Source organism: Echiichthys vipera (assembly GCF_963691815.1).
Source record: "Echiichthys vipera genome assembly, chromosome: 19".
Classification (NCBI taxonomy): Eukaryota; Metazoa; Chordata; class Actinopteri; order Perciformes; family Trachinidae; genus Echiichthys; species Echiichthys vipera.
In genome coordinates, this window is record NC_139844.1 from 10438573 (window position 1) to 10462022 (window position 23450).

Here is a 23450-nt window from a genome sequence, read left to right on the forward strand (position 1 = left end):
AGAGAGGGACACAACAGTCAGACAACAAATCAAGACAGATCAAGTTTTGAGAATTATGACACCAAAATACCCGCTTATAATCTAAAGAAAATGACGCTTTCATCACAAATATAAACAACGAGACAAGGAGATTTTTTCTCATGTCAGGATACAACTACTTGTTCTATTTTTCTTTCTACATGAATTTAAATAAACCATTACACAGTTCTTTAAATGCTGGTTAGAAGGAACCCAATGCCGTCTGTTTGTTGGCCTGTGCAAACAAGTTGAAACATATAAATAAAGGTATTGCTTTGAGTCATCAAATCATTCAGTTTTTCCCATTAAACATGAATGCAGTCTTTTTGTTCAGAAACATTTCCAAACCTGCCTTCCTAACAAATGTGATGACTGATATATGATTAAACAATTAAGAAGTAGAGGGTAGTAGTTACAGTCTTAACTGTCTGAAACTTACTAAATAGAGTATTTTTGTTGTGCTATAAAAGAAACTGAGTTTGTATTATCATTGAATTTAAAAAGCGTGACTGAATCACTTACTGTCTTTGTTTGTCCTGCCATCATTTTAACCTGCTAAAAAGAGAAATGTTTGTTAGCAGTTAGCAGAGGTCAGGGCAGTGTAAAGCTAAATACAGCACTACAGGTTTCTGCCAGAAACTGTAATAGGAACCAGACATAGAAACATTAAACATGACTGTACTTGGCAGGTGCTGCACTACGTGTCCAACTCCAGAGAGAAAGGCTCTATTGCAGACACAGTATTTTATCTTTAACAGTGTAGACTTAACTGGGTTGAAGGCTGAACCCTGGCCTCCTGTCTGTCTGGCTGTTCGGGGGTCGGTGGGTTAGTACTGCAGGTTAGTATTCTTAGTGTGTTTAGTCTGGGTTCAGGGAGCAGACCAGAAAGTAGTTTCACCGCTTCGTCTCTGCAGGCGGTACTCTTGTAAAGAGGAGGGGCTCCATAAAACATGGCTAATGAGACGGCATGTTAATGAAGCTTGCAGCAGGACCGACGAGAGAGCACGTACAGTCGTGCAGACGCAGAAAGACATGCAAGAAGAGCCAAGTACAAGTGGATGATGTGATCCACAGCAACTTTATGTGTGCAAAAGAAAAATAAGATTCAGCTCTGTTATTTCCCCCCAAACATTAAGACACTACATACAAAGGCTTGTACAGTACAGTATATTGATACATTTTTATTTAAAAAATGATGTGTTGAGGTTTCTTCGCAGCCAATGTTGTATTATTAGTTTTTACTTCTGATAGATTAATCTTAATGTACGTGCTTCACTCTGCATGAAGCAGCCGTTTACCCACACGTCTTTTAACAGCAGTAGAAAGTACTTTTATTAGTACTGTACTGTTTATTAGTTGTACTGTACTTGTACATATACTTTACTTGAGTATTTACAATGTGTGGTACTTTAAACTCCACTAAAACAAGGACATATTGAACGTTTTACTCTACTACATATATCTGATTACAGTCAATAGCTTTTTTGAATTTATGTACAAAACGAATGCTCAGCTTATTAAATATGATGCATTATGGTGGATAAAGGCACTGCATACCCACACAGATGTTTTCAGTCATGTGGCTAACAGGGATGGAGTATAGTTTATTTCCTCTAACCGTAACATTCATTTGTTACCATTAATAAGTACCAGTTCAAATCAAGTAGAATTGATTTTATTTTACAGTAAATTGACTGTCTCACTTGATGAAGCCAATTAAAAGAAGAAGTAGAAAGAAAGTGTTTATGGCATTTGCAGTTAAAATTGCTGTGAATGTTTGTTTCAACCACAACAACAACAACATCAACCGTAAGTTGGCTCAGTTAAAAGTCTGCTCTGCTGAGATTTATATATCTTAAAAATACTGTAGTCATGATTTATGATATCCTTATTTAAGAAAACCTTTTATTAAAAAAAAGAAAACAAGAGAAGTGTCCTGAGATAACATATTTTATGATTTGATACTATGAATAACACTGTTATCACTGTCTAAATGTAAGGTAGAGATTCCAGTTTGTTTTGGTGATAATATTATGAATCACAATTATGTTTGTCATGAAATCTTCATATTGCCTTGTGGCCGATTAAATCAACTCTCATTAGAGTGAGGCTTATGACTTAAAGCAATCTTTACCTTTCTGGCAATTTTACACTTTTCTTTTGTAATCTGAAAATGCTCCTGATAAGCGTATGGCACACTAAAATGTCAAAGGAATCCACCAGGTGTTGAAACCCATATATTTCTAATAAAAGTCTGACCAATCATTCTATTCGGTCCGAATAAAATTATTTTCCGAGCTTCCTGCCTTTCATCCGCCGCTCCGTTTCACTTGTGCTGTTCATGCTGCGTTCCAGTGCCATGGGAAGTCTGAAGTTTCGAACCTCCAACTAGGCAAAGTGCACTGGAATGCCCAGTGAATTTGGGGTAGGTAGATCTCCTCCTAATTCGATAGTAGGAGGTTCCACTTGACAGGCATTACAGTGCACTTTGCCGAGTTGGAGGTTTGAAACTTTGGACTTCCCATTGCACACAAACGCAGCATTTCTCTCTTACCACACGTGTTGTGTGAGGAGGGAGTGTCAGAGGTCAGGCAGGGGGAAGAGGGTGGGTAAGAATTGCTTTAAAGGAGGTCACCAATAAGAATGATAAAGTTGTAACTTGCTACTAAAGTCCTGAAAAATGTGTGTTGTTATCTTGTTTTATAAGATAATAAAACCTGTGGGCACAAATATTATCTTCCAGGTTCTTGCATCTTTACTTTGGATGATTTTTGCACAATTTGTTGGTAATACTTGTTTACTTACTCAAGTAGAGTTTTGAATGCAGGACCTTTACTTGTGACAGAGCAATTGTACATTGTGTCATTGTTTTTAATTAAATAAATCATCTGAATACTTCTTCCACCTCTGTCTTTTAACAGATTTACCCATTTTTGAACCCATACACTGCTGGTAATACAACAAAAAACATCCTCAGAGGGCCAGAAGGTCATTCATGTCCTGAAGGAATGAGAAAGGATCTGAAAAGTTTCACTGTCATGAGATCAAATGTCTGTGCTTTCTTGTTTCATTATCAAAAATAATTTGTCATGAGAAACAGTTTCACATGACCACGCCAAATAGACCAAATTATTTCCACCCTTCCACTCTGAGAAGCGTTGAGTCACTGGTGTTTTTTCCATTTGTTTTATCGTTCATTTGTTATTTCTTCATATCAATCATATTATTGTATGGTTTTGTGTTGGATTTGCAGGATAAACTTACATTTTTAAGATGTTGATTATTAATATAATGTTAATTTGTCAATACTGAGATCAATGTGAGGCAACCCTGGTTAGTCCCAATGCAAAGATCAAGGGTTATAATGATCATTTTAATATGAAGTTTTGTTAGAAAGTGGAGTGAGTAAAGAGAGGAATAGTTAAAAGATAATGTGGGCTACTGGAGAGATCAACTTACCTCTGTCCTTCCCGTTCAGCAATCTCTCCTCTTCCTCCCGAACGTCATCTGATCAGAAAAGAGGGTATAAACACATGAACAGGACAACATCAAACATGTTTGTCTTAATTTGTGAAAAGCGTAATGAAGATGTCAGCAGACCATCTGCAGGATACTATAGAAGTGTGTCTGTGTGTGTGTGTACCAGAGTGGAGCTCTTTGACCAGTGAGGACACCGTGTTGGTGATGGAGTCGGCTGCTACCAGAAGGTCGTTCCTCAGGTTCCTTCTGGAGCCTGATGGGAAAATGTGAGACAAAGAAACAGTCATCCAAGTACCAAGATTAGATTTACACAAATGATGTGGTGACTAATGAATTGAATTCTTTTGATACATTATCATTCACTTTACGAGATCTGAATGACACTTTTATACCGTCTCACTGTGACACCAATTACAACAAAACCATGACTCAACATCCTAATGTGTAATTTCAATTTAAAAAAGCTATTTAAATGATAAAGCAAAATCACAAATCCCTTTTAGAACTAACTCGCCTCCTTTCCCTGTTTTTACCCGACACATTATTCTCAAGAGTGCATCTACAGCAGAGCAGAATTCATTAAACACACAAACTGTGGAGCTTCAGGCAACATTCGGAGGTGGTTTGAGCTGCATGTTTTCAGATTCATTTAGCAATGTGAACGGAAATAAGTCCTGCGGCACATTTAAGAACTGTCTACTATGTATTCATTCACGTCTTTGTTTAGAGTAGCTCTGTTTAATATTGCCGTTTTTTGTATGTTTTTACTATTAATTTGAAAGTATTTCTCAACAAGTTCAAAGTTCAAGTTACTTTATTAGTACCCAGAGGTAGATTGGGTAAGTTGGGTTAAAAAAAACATGTGAGAAAAATATCACACGTCATCCAACTTAAGACTGGAAATTAAAAAGTTCTTACAGGTCCAGAAACATCTTATACCATATCATGTTAAGATGTAAAAGCTAATAGTAGAAATATAAAAAATCAAACCAAATAAATCAGTAAAAATCATTTCGGTAGTTAAAAATGTATATATGTATCAAAATGTATCAGTATATAAATTAAATCGGCAATAGATAATCACCTGTGCAAAATATAGCTGTGACTAATTCCTCAGTTTGATGGCTGCAGAGATAAAGCTGTTGTTGTGTTTGTGTTGTCACAGAAACCACCGAGAGTGAATCCTGTGTTTTGTTCGTTCCCCTGCACAAAAAGGCAGACCGCTTGTGGATCAAAACCTTATTTTTTAGGTTTCAGATAAACCAAACGTTTTTTTAAGCCCTTTGAGGTAAAAATTTATGATTTATAACTTGATTTAATTAAATGTTCCACACCAATTTTATAATAGTGTACTCACTATTAGTGTGTTATTAGTGTGTATTTCTGATACAGGCTTTCCTGGGGTTACTCCTTGAACCATTTGCCCTGGTCTGGTGGTTTATATCCCAGACTGCAGCATTTACAGCGCATCATGAACTGTTAATACGGTGAAATCTAATCTGAAACACTGACTGGAAACTACTGTGTATTTGTGTTTGTAGCTGAGAGGACATTCAATGAATCCATGTGGTAAACACAGCTGAAGTTAGGACACAATCATTTTATAGAACAGCATTAAAATACCAAATTTTCTAAAGATTAGAGACTCGAGTTTTACCTGCAAACCTGAAATGTATAGCTTGATTTTAATTCAAAATTTACAGGATTTTAATTCAAAATTTACAGGTTAAACTGGAAAATGGAAGATTTTTGTCTCATAGTTGTTCCTATACTATAAGAATGCTAAAACTAGGCCAAAATCCTACTAGAAACATCTCTCTGGTGTGTCTCAAAGGGGTAAAAAAAGAAAAGAAAAAAGGACCAGTGGTGGTTACTTTCTTGTACTTTGTCACAGAAATTTAACCAAAGCAAAAACCCATCTGATGTTTATGTTGCTTTGTGTGTAAGACCTTAAAACAATACTTATTTTTTTATGTTTTTTACCATGCTGCAAGTCCCAGACTTACCTTGGGCGAATGCCTCTTGTACGTCACCACCAACCCCAGCGAGTGAATCTTGCGGAGGGTACATGTGAGCCTGGGGAGATGCGGCGCCTACAGAGCGGACGGTTGACGGGCTCGGTCGAGAAGGAGAGGCGTGGGAGGAGCCAGCTGCCTGCGCCTAAGAGATGGATTTATTATTTAAGGGCTGTTACACATCATCATTTATGACTTTCAGAAACACCTAACTTGTCATATTTGTTGCAGCTGACATCTTCACACTCCAAAATATTTAGGTCCCGCTTGGGAAAATCCAGCCTGCTTGTCGACAATTTTTGACATTTCCGTCTGACATTAGGCATCTTTATTTATATAGCACATTTCATACCAAGGCAACTCAATGTGCTTTACATAAAGACAAATCCTTTTTTAAAAACGGCATTAGAGCTGAATCCCACATTTACAATGTTCAACGTAAGGGGGATAAACTTACTGCCTGTCGCTGTTCCTCATCCTACAGGAGCCCAACATGGGCAGTCAGAAACAAACGGGGAGGAAAAGGACGGAAAAGAAGAAGAGGTCAGATACATTCAGAGCTGGAAGAAAGGCTGAAAAAATTAAGGAGGAAATAGCAGAGAGAAAAGTGAGGCTTGTTACTGCGAGGACAGACACAGGGAAGTGTGAAGAAAAGGGGAAACTTTGCCCTCATGCTGAACAAAACAAATGTGTGTGGGTGTGTGTGTGTGTGTGTGTGTGTGTGTGTGTGCGTGTGTGTGTGTGTGTGTGTGTGTGTGTTTGTGTGTGTGTGTGTGTGTGTGTGTGTTTCACCTTGAGCAGCTTCATCAGTCCCTCGAGCTGTACCATCAGTTCCCTCCTGCTCTCCTGCAGAGACGACATCCTCTGCTCCAGCTCATCTTTCCTTTGTCTGCAGCACACACACACACACACACACACACACACACACACACACCCCAACCCTTCATTACTGTCAGAAAACAGAGCGTCATGAGGCAAAAGAGTGCAAGGACTCACAGGAGGCAGAAGACACACTTAAACTGAAAACCTTGAGGTTACAGAAATTCTCATGTCAAGCGCATCCAGATTTGATTTAGCACAAATTAATTTAACTAAGCAACCTAAACAGTATCAATCTCTGTTAGTCAGATCAAAAACCTGCCATAAATATAAGTAGGTCCTAACACACTCCGGTCCAGGCTACATGGGTTGCTACCAAAGAAAATGCAAATCCATCCCCTTTCACACATGCACTGCAACCCTGAATTTATCTGACCCTGAGGTCACGCGGTGGAGCTGAATAAGAGACAAATGCCCCAATCAGTTGAAAAGGACATCCAACAGACTTTACCCTGCCAGCTCCCTCGCACAAGGTCTGTGAAATCTCCAATTGAGATTGCGCGTGATGAGAGCAAGGCTGGCAGAAACCGGAAGAAAACAAACATGTGACAGTGAACAAAAAGGACCATTAACGCAAGAATGTCTAACTGGCGAGACGATTCTCGGTAAAGGGCAGACGCCGAAATCATCAGGCAAATTCAAGAAACGGCAAGAGACTCAGTTGTTTATGACCAAAACGGCTAGATGAAAAGATGGTGGCTGGAGATCAAAGGAACACAATCTCATCCTTTTTCCCCAAGTTTCCTGGGAGATCTGTTTTGAGATTGACATTTCGGGGTAGGAAGAGGAGACTCGTGGATAGGAGATGTGATACGAGCCAGCTGACCAGAACATGAGGACATCATGAGCCTCTGAGACAGACCACAAGCCCTTGAAACCAAACTTTGGCATCTTGAAAACACAATCAAGTCTGATGTATACTGGTTCTCTCTCAGAAGTATAAATTCAATCCAAACTGCACTGAAATGATAAATTCTTACAATTTACAGTGAGTTGGCAGCAAAAAAGCAGCAGAGATTTAAGACTCAGCATGAATAACGTCATAGTAGAGAGGTGGTTTACAATATTTGTTTCCAAACAGCGTGTGGTCTGGATGGGACATGAAAGCAGGAGCGTTAACTCTTTTGTTCCTGACTGGCTTCCCTTCACACACACATGAGTAAACAAACAAGTAAAACAAGAGTCTGAGTCATGCAGTAACTCCAGATTTCAGTCATTATGATCCCAAAGGAAAGCTTCAACAGTGGACTTCCCCTGTATTATTTAATGATTTTCTGCAAATAACGACCTGAATCTGAGCTAAAGAAGATCTAAAACAAGGATAAGACTAAGACATTGGTGTATCTGAGAAAAGACTGGCACATTTATAGATGAGTTCAGGGTGGAAACTTCATATTAACACCATGCGGCACGGAAACGATTGACAGGAAAGATTCCCACAAGTTCAAAGAGGGGACACCATCGTAAAAAACTTCAGAGGGCAATATAACTGATAATCCAGGCATTGAATAAACAGTTACAGTTAGTGTTGCACGGTAAACCGATACTAGTAAGGTACCGCGGTACCCAGCGTTAAAAACAACACTATTTCACATTTTAAATAGTATCGGTACTAATGAACTTTGTGTGAGAGCGGGACAGTGTGTCTGTGTGCAGCTTCTCTCTGCTTCATCACTGCCTGCAGCCAGAGTGGGTGTGGTTTCACTGTGACAGACACAGACACGGCTGTGTGTGTGGTAGTCATGGACACAGACCTGAACTTCAACAGCCACATTAAAACAATTACAAAGTCCGTCTACTATCACCTAAAGAACATATCAAGGATTAAAGGATGTGTCAGTAGGACTTGTCCAGGCATTTATCTTCAGCAGGCTCGACTACTGTAACAGTGTCTTTAAAGGTCTGCCTAAAAAGTCCATCAGACAGCTGCAGTTAATCCAGAACGCTGCTGCTCGAGTCCTCACTAAGACCAAAAAAGTTGATCATATCACTCCAGTCCTCAGATCTTTACACTGTCTTTCTGTCTGTCAGAGAATTGATTTCAAAGAGCTTCTGTTGGTTTACAAAGCACTAAATGGTTTAGAAAATACATTTCAGATCTTCTGCTCAGCTACGAACCATCCAGACCTCTCAGATCCTCTGGGACAGGTCTGCTCTGTGTCCCCAGAGAAACACGGAGAGGCAGCGTTCACTTCCAGAAACTTCCAGAAATCTGCCGGAAACTTCATATTAACACCATGCGGCACGGAAACGATTGACAGGAAAGATTCCCACAAGTTCAAAGAGGGGACACCATCGTAAAAAACTTCAGAGGGCAATATAACTGATAATCCAGGCATTGAATAAACAGTTACAGTTAGTGTTGCACGGTAAACCGATACTAGTAAGGTACCGCGGTACCCAGCGTTAAAAACAACACTATTTCACATTTTAAATAGTATCGGTACTAATGAACTTTGTGTGAGAGCGGGACAGTGTGTCTGTGTGCAGCTTCTCTCTGCTTCATCACTGCCTGCAGCCAGAGTGGGTGTGGTTTCACTGTGACAGACACAGACACGGCTGTGTGTGTGGTAGTCATGGACACAGACCTGAACTTCAACAGCCACATTAAAACAATTACAAAGTCCGTCTACTATCACCTAAAGAACATATCAAGGATTAAAGGATGTGTCAGTAGGACTTGTCCAGGCATTTATCTTCAGCAGGCTCGACTACTGTAACAGTGTCTTTAAAGGTCTGCCTAAAAAGTCCATCAGACAGCTGCAGTTAATCCAGAACGCTGCTGCTCGAGTCCTCACTAAGACCAAAAAAGTTGATCATATCACTCCAGTCCTCAGATCTTTACACTGTCTTTCTGTCTGTCAGAGAATTGATTTCAAAGAGCTTCTGTTGGTTTACAAAGCACTAAATGGTTTAGAAAATACATTTCAGATCTTCTGCTCAGCTACGAACCATCCAGACCTCTCAGATCCTCTGGGACAGGTCTGCTCTGTGTCCCCAGAGAAACACGGAGAGGCAGCGTTCACTTCCAGAAACTTCCAGAAATCTGCCGGTCTGCTGCAACTCTCAGTTCTTTTAAATCATGACTGAAGACTTTTCTGATTGATGCTGCCTTAGAGTAAATCATTTTAACTGCTTGTACTGCACTTTGACTTTTTTCTTTTATTTATTTTATTTGAATGTCATTTTGTTTGGATTTAAATGTAATTGTATGTGTTGCTATTCAATGTTCTTAAATGTTCTGTGTAAAACACTTTGACTTGCCTTCCTGTTGAATTGTGCAATGTAAATAAACTTTAAAATGTCACTTTTGTAAATGATGGCTTTTGTGTACAGAAATAATGAATGAAAAAGAAAAAGAAATATGTATAAATATGTACATTCTGCTCCAGTAAATATCAACTTGTACATGTAAATAGAAGTAAGAAATAGGTATTGTAAATAAAAACAAAATATATGCATTATATAACTATAGTAACAAAATGTGGAAAAATAGACATAGGAAATATGCAAAATATATATTCTACAATGCAATACATACAATGGTTTATATGATAATAGTCTTGAAAAGAAACTGAACTATGAAAAAGAATGCTGTACAAAGCAGTATTAGTATTATTAACTAGAGTAAATGTAAGTAAACTGGGGTATTGCAAAGCGGAATTATTATTGCACACAATGGTTAATATTACACAGCTGAAGATACCTAATGAATGAATAATTACAGGTTAAACTGACTGACTGGGGTGAAATAAGTCACATATTTTCCTTATATCATGCATTCCTAGTCAAAACCACTTATGAGTAAGCACTTTATATTATGATTTTCACAACGTAAAGCCACTAGGTGTAGAATTTTACAACGTTTGAATTTGGCGCCCCAGCGTGGCCAACTCCAAAAAGACGCTGAAAGTGATACAGGCTTTCTGCGACATCCAGCACGACTGACATTATCTCATGTTTCTACAAACAAAAGCTTGTAGCATCAAAATAACTTTGGAGACGCTACAACCAAATAAAAATCTAGAATCGGTGGATTTCAAACCGCTCTGTCTTACTTTAAACCAGAAGTATCCCTCCATCGTCATTACTGCAACTCTCTCATCATCAACTCCCATCTCCCATATGGAGTTTTGTTTTTTACCGAAATAGCATAAACATGTTGGAAGTGATTTTTATGTTGGCTTTTCATAAAATCCACCATCTGTCACCGCCATCTGCTATAAAGCACGCTCCCTCTGTGCTGCAAAGCCACGTGGCAGATTTCCCGCCAAATCTGACACTGTGACACGTAACGCAGAAAACACAAGGTAAGTTATGTTTGGGCATCATTTCTGTTGGTATGTCAACAAAAAAAAACTAAAAATGGTTAAAGTACGTTAGTGTATGCAGCAGGAGACCAGGCGACCAGCTCCAGGAGTCTGTGTTTACCTGAGCAGACGAAGCTCGGCCAGCAGAGTCGGGTTGGTGCTGCCTTTCTCCGGGCTGGCCTGGCACGCAGCGTCATGCTCTACACGAAGACGTCTGATCTCTGCCAAGATCTCTCTGGGAAAGGGAAAAACATACTGGTCAGATGAGGCTGGGAGAGCGTTACCTGACTCAACAGACTGTAAAGAGACACTAAAAAGGGCTCTCACACTTCTGCAGGCTTTTGCAGATTGCACGGAAGAATGTGCATGTTGGATTCAGAGAATATACTTTAAATCTGACAAGTAATTGCATTTTACAAACAAACATGGCAGACATTCAGCACATTCAGCACATATATACACACGGCACTTTTATTGTGAAGGGACATAGCTTTCTTTCAGCAAAAAGAAATAAGTTGACATATTTTATTTCTTTATAAAAGTATATTGTTATTACTCTTGATAGTACTAATAAGACAATAGCTGACATTTTGCAACTGATAAACAATACATTAATTATAAACACACATTATGTGAAGTTGTGTTATCGACACTACGATAGTCCATAAGTCCAGGAGTATAACATTACATGCTTTCAAAAGGTTGACCTCAAACATTTTTGCCTTTAATTACTGTGTCTTACTGTCAAACTAAAAAAGAATGAATTAAAATGAATAACGCATCCACTATTAACATATTTTTACCTGTTTTTGCCCTCCAGCTGAGCAATAAGCTCCCTCTTCTGTTTGTTCACATCAAAGTTGATGCTCCGGTTAGGTATCACCTGAAAGACAGACAGACAGACAGACAGACAGACAGACAGACACACACACACACACACACAAACTAAGTTACTGGAGCGTACCGACTGCCATCTTCTTTTTTTTTATCATCAGTATCTTTATTAAGCCCAGTTCAGACCAAAGATTTGCAAAGAAACTTGCAACGTACAGGTGTGCAACGTTCTTAAACCTGCCAGTTCAGACCGGTGAGACGAGATGAGACGTTGTATCGTCTCCATACCAACGACTCTCTGTACTTCCTTTCTCACCTCTGACTTTTCCGGCTTTTTTTCGTAGCCTGATATAATTTGTAGCATTAGAAAATATAAATGAGGACGGAGATAGTGAGATACTCGCTACACCTGCATTTGTAGTTGTGATGAAACGGCCAAAACAACATTTTATTTTCCTGATTCACTGCTTTATTCTGGATTACGTCTCTCCCTCTTCTTATTCATCGTATTGCTCGTTCGACCCTCTCTCTCTCCGTCCTCTTTTCTCTCACACGCGCTCGTTGAGCCCCGTCTAAAACGTCCTTTTTAACCAGCTGACAGTTTCTAAGTGCAGTCCAGCAGACTTTGCTAACACTTCATTTGCTGTTTCAACCGTTGACGTGTGTTACGTTCTAAAACCAGCTGCTGGCGATTCGACGAGCTGAATCGCAGGCGACGACATCAGCCAGTTTGAGTCCAGACGGGACGGGTCAGTTCACACCGCTGCAACGTTCTAAAACTGTTTTGTTGCGTTGTGAATCATTGGTCTGAACTGGGCTTTAGTCTTTTTCAAATAACTTCCAATAACAAAGAAAGAACGTGAACAAAATCCTCATAACTTGTTCATCAATAAGGAGAAATAAAATAATAAGAAAAATCTGTACCTCAAAGGTGTTTTCATGTTGTTGGATGTTGATTTCATACATACATACTCATGTGACCTATTTGTACATTGTGTCAAAGTCAATATATATTCTAAACAGAATACGTATTAAATGAGTTCAATAAGGTAACTGTAGAGAACCATTTACATCTCGCCCGCCACATACATTGCATTACTTACTCTAAATATTTATATTTTTACCTTTAATATGTTAGTAATAGTTTGCAGAGGTAGAGTTATGGACAGTTCTTTTATCCAATTAATAAACTTTGGTTTATTGGTCTTATTATTATTATTATTATTTATTTGAGAGTGAAATAACTCTTTTTGCAAGTGGGAAACAAAGATTTAAAGCAACAATCTCTTTCTTAGGTGTGTGATTTTTATCAGGGTGTAGAACTAGAATGAAAAGCTTTGTGTTGAGAGTTAAATTTAAGCCCATTATATCTTCCAGAGCTGGTTTAATCCCTCCAGAACTCTTTCACTTCATCACATTCCCCAACAAAAAAAAATAACACATCATTTAACAACCAAAAGATGATGTGAGAGAGACCACCCACAGTTGTGCATCAGAGAACTGTGTATGTTGACTCACTCCTGCGCTGTCAGTCTCTGCCAGTCGGGAGGTGTAGCGGGCGATCAGTTTGTGCTCCTCGTCTTCTCTCCTGGGACTGTCCACACTGCTGAGAGCAGGGAAATAAACCACGTGAACTAACCATCATTTAACCTCTTTTGTTCTCGTACAGTACAGTTGTGCCAACAGTAGGTGAAAAATGGGAGCCTAAATTATTATAAGCACCACTTTATGTGGTATTCAGCTCTCTGATCAAATGACAACCATGAACAAATTTAGTAACTATGCACCCAGCAGTAGAGGAACATGTCCATCCCACATAAAGGATGTTTTTTTGTACACATGCAATATGAATCTACTTTTTCAGTGTAACTACTTCCAAAAAGAACCAAAATTACACAAAAATCAGAACAAGGGGAGCAAAAACAGTTAAATTCAAGTTCTGGTTTGGTAAGATGTTTAACGATTTTATAACATGTAAGAATATAACGTCAGTAACCAATCGTTACTGCACCTGACTCGCTTTACAGTAAGGCTTTATGCTATAGGCAAACCTCTGTTCACGGACTAAATTAGGCTGAAAGGATGCTGGAAGCAGTGATGCTGAAGTAGCAGTTGAGATGTTCTGTGTTTTAACGGTAAGGCCGCATTCACATAGCCTCTGGCAGCTGTGGAGTGTCACTTACGGCCCTGTTGTGTTCTTTAACCCCCTAACGTGGCACAAGTACACTTTATAATACACTTAGGCTGTTGTTTTCCATCAAATTGTTGCTACAGTCTCGACATTTCCTCAAAGGCAGCTTCATCTCCCGGCGAGAGAGACAAAGAAAGAGAAGCAGGGACTGAGCCTCGTGCAGGAAACAATCAGCTGTTGCACAAACTCCCGGGCAGGTAACTTCTTGTGTTACTTTTTTTTAAACCTCTTGTGATAGAGGCGGTATGTTTGCATGTCTGGGACTCTAACACCACCTCAAAACGACCTATGACAAGACTGATCACATTGGCCACTGCAGTCTGACGTCGGGTTGAGTTTCTCTAATAGTTGAGTCAGTTTTAACTGGGGATGGGCACGGGTAGCTAATTCCAAGATCAAGGGATTGCATCGATTCTTCAAAGGACTCGTTTTTCCAAATCTATTTTTAGAACGCAACGCATCTTCCTGCAGAAATGAAACAAAGACTACCGGAGGACTTGATCACTCACGCCCATCCCTAGTTTCAACTTTTTGCCGCACCTCGCTGTGTTTTTTTTTTACAGCACCCTCCACTGCAGTCTAAACACACTACCCCCATTCAAAATGAATGAGGTACCGGACCGCCTGATCTGATCTAAATGCCCGCTAATAACCAGCTACCAAGTGTAAATGTTGCTGATTGAATGGAATGGAGATACAGCAAACAACCTATAAAAAAACAGTTTGGAGATGATCAACACAGATTTCTTTTGTTTTTACTTGATCTTTGCTCTTCACTATTATGATGATGATAATGATGATGATAATAAACTACTCTGGATACACTTTGACTAAGTAACTGTGCTGCACTCTCACCTCGGGCTGGTCTGGAGGCGATTCACATACGCAGCGATCAGAGCATGTTCCTCGTTCATACGCTGAGCGGCTGCCAAACTACATGAAACAAAAAAAAGGGAAATAAACATGAGAATTTACAGTATTCAGATTATATATATGTATTCTCATTAACAATATATCACAAATATCTGGATATGCTGTATATTTCATTTATTTTCACATTCAATTAGTAATTTCTTACATTTTCATTGTGTTTTCTGCATACCTCAGCATATTGTATTGCTGTTAATTTGCTCACTGCATACAGTGAAAAACACCATGTTTTTTTTCACTAATTAATACAATGTTATGTTTTTGTAAAATTAATTATATCTGACAGTCACATGTTGGAATGATAAAATCCATGGGGTCCTCTATACTGTTTCTGAAGATGGAACGAGGCATTCAGTGTCTTAATTTAAATGAACTTTAGATACTAAGAACTAAAACTGGAAAATGTTGTCCGTTAAGCGATCAGTCTTTAGAAAATTTCAAACTTCTAAATATTTTGAAAAAAACAATAAAGTTGTGTTTTCTACGATTGATGTCAGTCTTTACCTCCTGGAGGCTTCGGGCGCTGATGAGGACAACAACATGGCTTCACTGGTGTTCCCAACAGGGCGAGCAGGGCTGCAAGCACACACATGCGCACACACGCACACACACACACACACACACACACACACACACACACACACACACACACACACACACACACACACACACACACACACACACACACACACACACACACACACACACACACACACACACACACACACACACACACACACACACACACAGAGTGAGGATAACAACATTAAACCACTGCAACCCAAAGTCCAGTCTATCAGAAAACACACATTCTTACACTCACACTCTCTCTCACATGCTTTTGAGTGCAATCATGCAATAGTGAATTGTTCTAGTCTGAACAAACACAGACAGGGCAAAGATCACCAGAGGGCGGAGAGAGAGAGAGAGAGAGAGAGAGAGAGAGAGAGAGAGAGAGAGAGAGAGAGAGAGAGAGAGAGAACGCAGATCCAGAGGGAATCGAAAAAAACATTGAAATTGAGAAAAATTAATGTCTGAGAGAACAAGAAGAACCTGTCGCAGCAGCATTGGTATAAACCTACTCACATATGTGCTAAGTGCAGTCTGTGTGCTGACCTGATTATGTGCCCAGTGCTTGGAGGTCTGTAATGACCCAGTCTGCCGACGTTTTGGAAAATCAAACAGTGTGGATCCGCCACAATGGGCGGAGCAACCAAAGCGGTGGCTAACGGGGGCGGGACTTTTGAGGTCTTGTGTTATCTAAAGTTTTTGTGTGCACGCAGCTGTATCGGTGATAACAGACCAAAATGTCATTTTAGGTCTGCAACCTCGTAGTAAATGTTTCACTTTCCGTTTTCAGTGGAAACTGTTTACATAACAAAACCCTCCAACTGAACATTAACTTCTTATGCAGCAAAGGGATTTCAGAGGAATAGTACGGTGCCAAATATGATCAAACTGAGTTACAATTTTATAACATTTTGTTCTTGATGATTCCAAGAACTTTGATATTAAAAATCAACAAAATTAGTTACAAACATTTTTGATTTTAATCCCATTCCTGAGCCAAATGTCCAAAACCCTGACTCTAGAAATACCATGTGACATTGTTTCCAACTAACTTTAATGCAAGGAATCCCTGTGCATGTCCGTGTGTGCGTGTGTGTGTGTAATTTGCATTTCTCCAGAACCTCTCATCTACTCTACTTCACACTTAGCGAGTGTATTGTTGGGGTCCCAGTGATGTGAAATTTGACCAGATGGAGGTGCTATAACAACACATTTTATGTTTTGGCCTGTAACTTTTCAACTGTACTCACAGAAATAAAAAAGTTATTTTTCCTCGATTCTGTGGTGGGTTTTTTACTCGTAATTTTGGTTGTGTCTAAATCTGGTTTATGAGCTGCTACTTCTACAAGTTTTGAGCAATCATAATCACATTAGGACCAAGCTGGACAAAGTGACCTTTTCAGATTTTTGATGTTCCATACAAGTTTGCTACAGCTAGCCCTTAAAGTTTGCTCATATACAGTGGGTACGGAAAGTATTCAGACCCCCTTAAATTTTTTACTCTTTGTTAAATTGCAGCCATGTGCTAAAATCATTTAAGTTCATTTTTTTCCTCATTAATGTACACACAGCACCCCATATTGACAGAAAAACACAGAATTGTAGACATTTTTACAGATTTATTAAAAAAGAAAAACTGAAATATCACATGGACATAAGTATTCAGACCCTTTGCTCAGTATTGAGTGGAAGCACCCTTTTGAGCTAATACAGCCGTGAGTCTTCTTGGGAATGATGCAACTAGTTTTTCACACCTGGATTTGGGGATCCTCTGCCATTCCTCCTTGCAGATCCTCTCCAGTTCTGTCAGGTTGGATGGTGAACGTTGGTGGACAGCCATTTTGAGGTCTCTCCAGAGATGCTCAATTGGGTTCAAGTCAGGGCTCTGGCTGGGCCATTCAAGAACAGACAGAGTTGTTCCGAAGCCACTCCTTCGTCATTTTAGCTGTGTGCTTAGGGTCATTGTCTTGTTGGAAGGTGAACCGTCGGCCCAGTCTGAGGTCCATAGCACTCTGGAAAAGGTTTTCGTCCAGGATATCTCTGTACTTGGCCGCATTCATCTTTCCTTCAATTGCAACCAGTCGTCCTGTCCCTGCAGCTGCAAAACACCCCCACAGCATGATGCTCCCACCACCACACTTGACTGTAGGGATGGTGTTGGGCAGGTGATGAGCGGTGCCTGGTTTTCTCCACACATACCGCTTAGAATTAAGGCCAAAAAGTTCTATCTTTGTCTCATCAGACCAGAGAATCTTATTTATCATAGTCTGGGAGTCCTTCATGTGTTTTTTGGCAAATTCTATGCGGGCTTTCATGTGTCTTACTCTGAGGAGAGGCTTCCGTCGGGCCACTCTGCCATAAAGCCCTGACTGGTGGAGGGCTGCAGTGATGGTTGACTTTCTTGAACTTTCTCCCATCTCCTCACTGCATCTCTGGAGTTCAGCCACTGTGATCTTTGGGTTCTTCTTTACCTCTCTCACCAAGGCTCTTCTCCCCCGATTGCTCAGTTTGGTTGGACGGCCAGCTCTTGGAAGAGTTCTTGTCATCCCATACGTCTTCCATTTAAGGATTATGGAGGCCACTGTGCTCTTGGGAACTTTAAGTGCAGCAGAATTTTTTTTGTATCCATGGCCAGATCTGTGCCTTGCCACAATTCTGTCTCTGAGCTCTTCAGGCAGTTCCTTCGACCTCATGATTCTCATCTGCTCTGACATGCACTGTGAGCTGTAAGGTCTTATATAGACAGGTGTGTGGCTTCCTTAATCAAGTCCAATCATTAGAATTAAACACAGCTGGACTCCAATGAAGGTGTAGAACCATCTCATGGATGATCAGAAGAAATGGACAGTACCTGAGGTAAATATACAAGTGTCACAGCAAAGGGTCTGAATACTTATGTCCATGTGATATTTCAGTTTTTCTTTTTTAATAAATCTGTAAAAATGTCTACAATTCTGTGTTTTTCTGTCAATATGGGGTGCTGTGTGTACATTAAAAGGAAAAAAAATGAACTTAAATGATTTTAGCACATGGCTGCAATTTAACAAAGAGTAAAAAATTTAAGGGGGTCTGAATACTTTCCGTACCCACTGTATATACAACACATGTTATAGCTCCTGAACCCTTAGCATCGTTTATACCTATAAAGGAAATTAATCTGTGTATGTACAGTATGTAGGTATGACTGACTGTCCTTCACATATCTCAGGAACCGTGCATCCAATCAGCAGTTCTCTGCTGTTTATACCTGTGTAACCTTTGCTCAACGGCTCTCTGTGGTCACAAGTGGCAATTACAGAATAATGGTACTTTGAATTTCACAAAAATCCCTAAAACATATTTGGGCTCAAAAGCAGGAAACAACAAGCGAATCTTCTACTTATGTACAATTCAACTTACTCAACAGGATAAAATCATTGGTATCTGTGATAGCTAAGAAAAGTGTAAACAGCTGAGAAAACCAGGAATATCTGGCATTAGCTGATATTAGGTCCTGGTTGTACCCAGCCAATTAAGACTTTTGCTGCATCCTTATTTTTTCATTTCATTATTCATCATGACAAAGAATGTGGCATTCCTTCATTCAAACGCGACAAAGGCTCACTTTAAAAGGTGTGTGTGTGTGTGTGTGTGTGTGTGTGTGTGTGTGTGTGTGTGTGTGTGTGTGTGTGTGTGTGTGTGTGTGTGTGTGTGTGTGTGTGTGTGTGCGTGTGTGTGCGTTGTGAGATCTTACACTATGTTGGAGAGGTTGAGGGTCCTCACAGGTTCCTCAGCGTAAATAGGATGAGGGGGCTCTCTGGACGACACACAGCCCAGAGTCCTGCTCAGGGCTCGGCCAAGCTTTGTTGCTGATGACTTCTACACACAAACACATAACAAGTCAACATCTATAAGAGCGTGGTATTTTTTTGTAGATATAATATTGTCACGTCCACTACAGTACTACATCTTTGTTGACTGATTATTGAATCAGAATCAGAATCCCTTTAATGTCCCGCAGACGGGGAAATTCGTTTGTCACAGCAGCAACAGAATATTACAAGCAGAAACATATTACAAAATAAGATAAAAGATAAAAAATAGCAAAAATAAGCAATAAAGTTCAATTTAAAAAGGGAAGAAAATAGAATTAGACATATATACATATTCACATGATATAGTGCAGTTGTTCTTGATTTGTTTGTTTTGTAATAATATAGTATTGAATTAATAACAGAGTCTGATAAAGATACAGTATGTATTCTCTGGTTTTACTCTCCAGGAAATCCTTGAAATCATGTTGTTCATAAATTGCTATGAAAATACTCGGGCTGTACCAAAATATTCAACTAAGCTTATAAACTGAGAATAAAAAAAGAGCCCAAAACTGAAATTGCGCTGGTAATGATATGTAAAGTCTGCAGAGGACTTAGATGTCTCCTGTGATGAGAAGATTCTGTTGGACAGGCAGGAGCTGCACGAGTGAAAGATTTATCCCTGAAACATTAATACCACAAATTATACCAAGCGTGGATGATGAATAATTAAACAACTATGTTTCCATCTATTAATACAACATTTCTTCATTGAAAAGATTTTCCCCTTCAGGCATGTTTTCAGGATACTACTTTAATTGAATGGGACACTAACATTTCCATTCAGATTTTTGGAAAATAAAAACTTCAGCAAAAAAGCTTACAGTATTTGGCTGGAAATACACATATACAGTATTTGACTACTGACTGCCTGTAGGGATTTATCAAATGAGTATATAAGTTTTGTGGTGATCCGTTTTGAGTCTTGATTTTAATCAGCTTAAACTAATCCTGATTCTAACCTTAAACCTAAAACAGCTCTTTGAAGATGTGAGGATCAGACAAAATGTCAATGTCATGTCTTACTTTCCAAGCGCCCTATAATTCATAATGGTCCTCACAAAGACACGCACGAAAACACGCACACGCGCATACACGCACACACGCGCGCGCGCACACACACACACACACACACACACACACACACACACACACACACACACACACACACACGCACACACACACACACGCACACACACACACACACACACACACACACACACACACACACACACACACACACACACGGAGTGCCCCCTGGTGAGACGAATGAGTAATCACACGGTGACTCACCCAGGACGAGTGCTCTTTCATCTGATGCTGGTTGCTATGAGAGCCGCTGGCGTTGCCGCGCCAGAAGCAGTTCTGGCAAAGCTGGTAACCACGGCAACGGAGGCAGCGATAGCGGAAGCCCGTCATGCCGTTGCCACGACAGTAGGAGCACGACACGGGATGATAGACTGAGTGAGAGTAGAGAGAGGCAAAACCAGTCACAGATGAGTCTCATAAGTTTGCTTATTTTTATTTTTTTATATACAAGTTGGTGTGTGTGTGTGTGTGTGTGTGTGTGTGTACCGTGTTCCACATTAGCCATACGGTGCATGAGAGTCAGCCAGACGAGACACTGAGGGGGGTCGGCTATGATGTCCAGAAACATGTTGAGCATCACCCTCTTCTACATCAACAACAATGACAAAACAAAACTGTTCAGGAACGCAGAAATCTCAATAAAAGCCCCAAAACAACCATTAATCATTAGAATAAGAATTAGTTCCTATAATCTTGCACAAAAATTGGGTTGTTGCAGAAACACTGTAGATAATATAATTATATATCTATAAACTATTAAATTAATCTACATAATAAAGGACAGGAGGAAGAGGTGTGTGAGCGAACCTGCTGTGGGAAGCATGAGCGTGCTAAAGTGTGTGTGTAACCAAAGGACGGTCCTTCATGTGCAGCGGTCGGCAGTTTGAGAGCCTCCCTCAGAAAACCATCAAACTTGGACTGTACCAACACGCCGCTGGCGTCAGATACCTGAGAAAACACATCTACACAAACACACATTCATTGCATTACATTATATTAATTCCTGAAGACTCAACTCGATCATAACAGTGGCACTACATGTCTAACCCCAGACCCTTACCTGAACCTACGCATCACCTTAACTTAAGACTATAATTCAACATTAATTTTCACGGTTTCTCGGAAAAAAATGTGAGACATGCATTTATATCTCCAGAATTACTGAAATTCACCCTAAATACTCCAGGTTATTAGACATAAATGCAGTAAAATTTGAAGTAAAACATTTGAATGAATGTAGATTAAGTGCACTGTTTGCAACATATGAAAAAATACAAATAACACAAATACAAAATTTTGAAGAATTTCTTGCTACTATAGTATGCTGTCGTTATCATTATTTCTATGTATCTCATATGTGAAATCAGTAAACTCATTAGGGTTCCTAAACATTTTCCAAAGTCAAGTTCAAGCACTTTTAGGTGCATTTCAAGCTTTTCCAGCCACCAAGAGCTGTGGTAAATTTCATGTTTTTATACAGTATACACAGCATACTGATTGTTGCACTTCGTCCGGCGATAAATTAGATGTTATTGTGCTATATACAACCAGAATTAAACAAAATGTCATGTTTCAAAATGTGTCAGCTGTTCAAAGGTAGACTTGGCATCCAATATAGCAACATTTCAAGCAGTTTCAAGCACTTTTCCAGCGTCTGTTAAAACCCGGATTCATGCCCATTTTCTGGGAAATGTAAGACAACCGATTCCATGTCACTAGTAAAGGTATCGGCTTCGTACTCACAGCGGAGTTTATCGACCAGTTTCCCTCCACACAGCGTGGCCAGCATCGCCTTCACAGACAGCACTGTCAGACGGCTGTCACGCTCGCTGAAACAAACATATATGACACTATGCAGTATACGTCACCCTCACTTTTACATAAAACCATGTGAAACATTTCCTTCTTAAGCATCCGCAGGTTTCTCTCTGCAGTTACCTCTCAATGGCGGCCAGGAGGAACTCGACTAACAGGACGGCGCTCTGTTGCGGGTTGATGGTGTGTGTGGTGGGCAGGCGTTTGCTGAGCTGGTTGAACAGGGAGGACACCAGGTTCTCCAGTCTGGTCACGGAGATGCCAGCGTTTAGCTCTACAGCGTTCAGACCGGCGTCCCGCACCGCCTCAATCACATTGTATATGTCAATCAGATGCACTGAAATGAGATTGTGAATTCAGTGATTTTAAAAAGTTTATTTTAGTTTAAACATATTTCCTCTAGTCTTAAACTAAAATGTATTTGAACTTGTTGTGCTGGTATTTAAAATTCACTCCACTACAGGGTTCACACTCTTTTCTTGAGATCCGTTTCCAGGACATTTTCAGTGATGAGCTGGTTGGTGTGACATACAGGGAACTTGTTTGGTTCTGTGGAAGTCTGTGGCTAAATCTTTTCTATGAAATCATATCTTTCATGCGTATACATTTCAATTTATTAGTATAGATTAGTTACAATGATGGTTTGGGTAACTCTCAACACAGCTATCTTCTATCTTTTACTTTTTCTCCTGTCTCTTTCTTTAAAAAAAAAAAAGGAGCCAGCAAAAGTATCTGATAAACAAATAAAATTCAGGCTTTTCTGATGTTCACCGCTTGGCATCAGTTTATTTTTGGATTGGATTGGTTATTGGCAAGTATGCAAGTATGTGCAAAAATACAGCATCACGTAATTTAGCCCAGGAAGTAACTACTTTAAAGTAGTTTAACTTGGATAAAATGGTAATTTTTCACAAAAATCTGTTCTGAAACAGCAGCATACACAGCAAGCTTCAACATCAGAAAAGCCTATTAAAAATATTCTCGTCCATAAACAATGTTACCATTTGAACGTTAATATGATGCCGAACACGTTGTTATCTGTTTTTTAGAGCTCTGACTGGTCGTTCATTCTCAGCTAAAGAAAAAAATGGAGAATGTTGAAATAACTCTCCAGGACAACACAAGACATACATTCCAGGTTTCCAGGTTTTCATGTGGGAATCCTGCACTCATATCAACAGAAAGCATTTCAAATGGGACACTGGTAACAAGACATTTTATATATAGACATGTTTGTATATATCACATACTTATTAGACAAACACCTCTGCACTGACACTTAGTAGTGATGTCAAAACAGCACTAGAGAGCAAAGACGCTGCAGGAGACCGGGGACTTACAGTTGCATCTCTTCTGTATGAATCTGAGCTTGCAGGCTGTTCGATATGTAGAGAGACAAATGGCATCCAAGTTCTGCTCCCCTGTGACGACGAGAAAAGGACATTTACCAACTCTGCTGGATGAT

The 23450-nt window shown here is 39.7% G+C and overlaps 1 protein-coding gene across 6 annotated transcripts in view; it reads right to left on the bottom strand.

The window, feature by feature from the left end:
* LOC310961689 (dystrobrevin beta-like) overlaps window positions 1-23450 on the bottom strand; it is a 39921-nt gene that overhangs the window by 2496 nt on the left and 13975 nt on the right. For 2 of the 6 annotated variants that reach the window (XM_083933889.1, XM_083933890.1), the window contains exons 4-21: window positions 23326-23406; window positions 22109-22322; window positions 21914-21999; window positions 20978-21132; window positions 20657-20756; window positions 20375-20541; window positions 18961-19085; window positions 15162-15233; window positions 14583-14660; window positions 13055-13142; window positions 11506-11585; window positions 10824-10937; window positions 6306-6402; window positions 5971-5991; window positions 5505-5658; window positions 3662-3751; window positions 3478-3525; window positions 541-573 (exon numbers count right to left, since the gene is read on the bottom strand). In XM_083933889.1, coding sequence (XP_083790015.1) covers window positions 566-573; window positions 3478-3525; window positions 3662-3751; window positions 5505-5658; window positions 5971-5991; window positions 6306-6402; window positions 10824-10937; window positions 11506-11585; window positions 13055-13142; window positions 14583-14660; window positions 15162-15233; window positions 18961-19085; window positions 20375-20541; window positions 20657-20756; window positions 20978-21132; window positions 21914-21999; window positions 22109-22322; window positions 23326-23406 — 1778 coding nt within the window. In that variant the 3' untranslated portion in view covers window positions 541-565. The remainder of the gene's footprint in view (window positions 1-540; window positions 574-3477; window positions 3526-3661; window positions 3752-5504; window positions 5659-5970; window positions 5992-6305; window positions 6403-10823; window positions 10938-11505; window positions 11586-13054; window positions 13143-14582; window positions 14661-15161; window positions 15234-18960; window positions 19086-20374; window positions 20542-20656; window positions 20757-20977; window positions 21133-21913; window positions 22000-22108; window positions 22323-23325; window positions 23407-23450) is intronic. The other 4 variants (XM_083933891.1, XM_083933892.1, XM_083933893.1 and 1 more) reach the window with 4 other exon arrangements.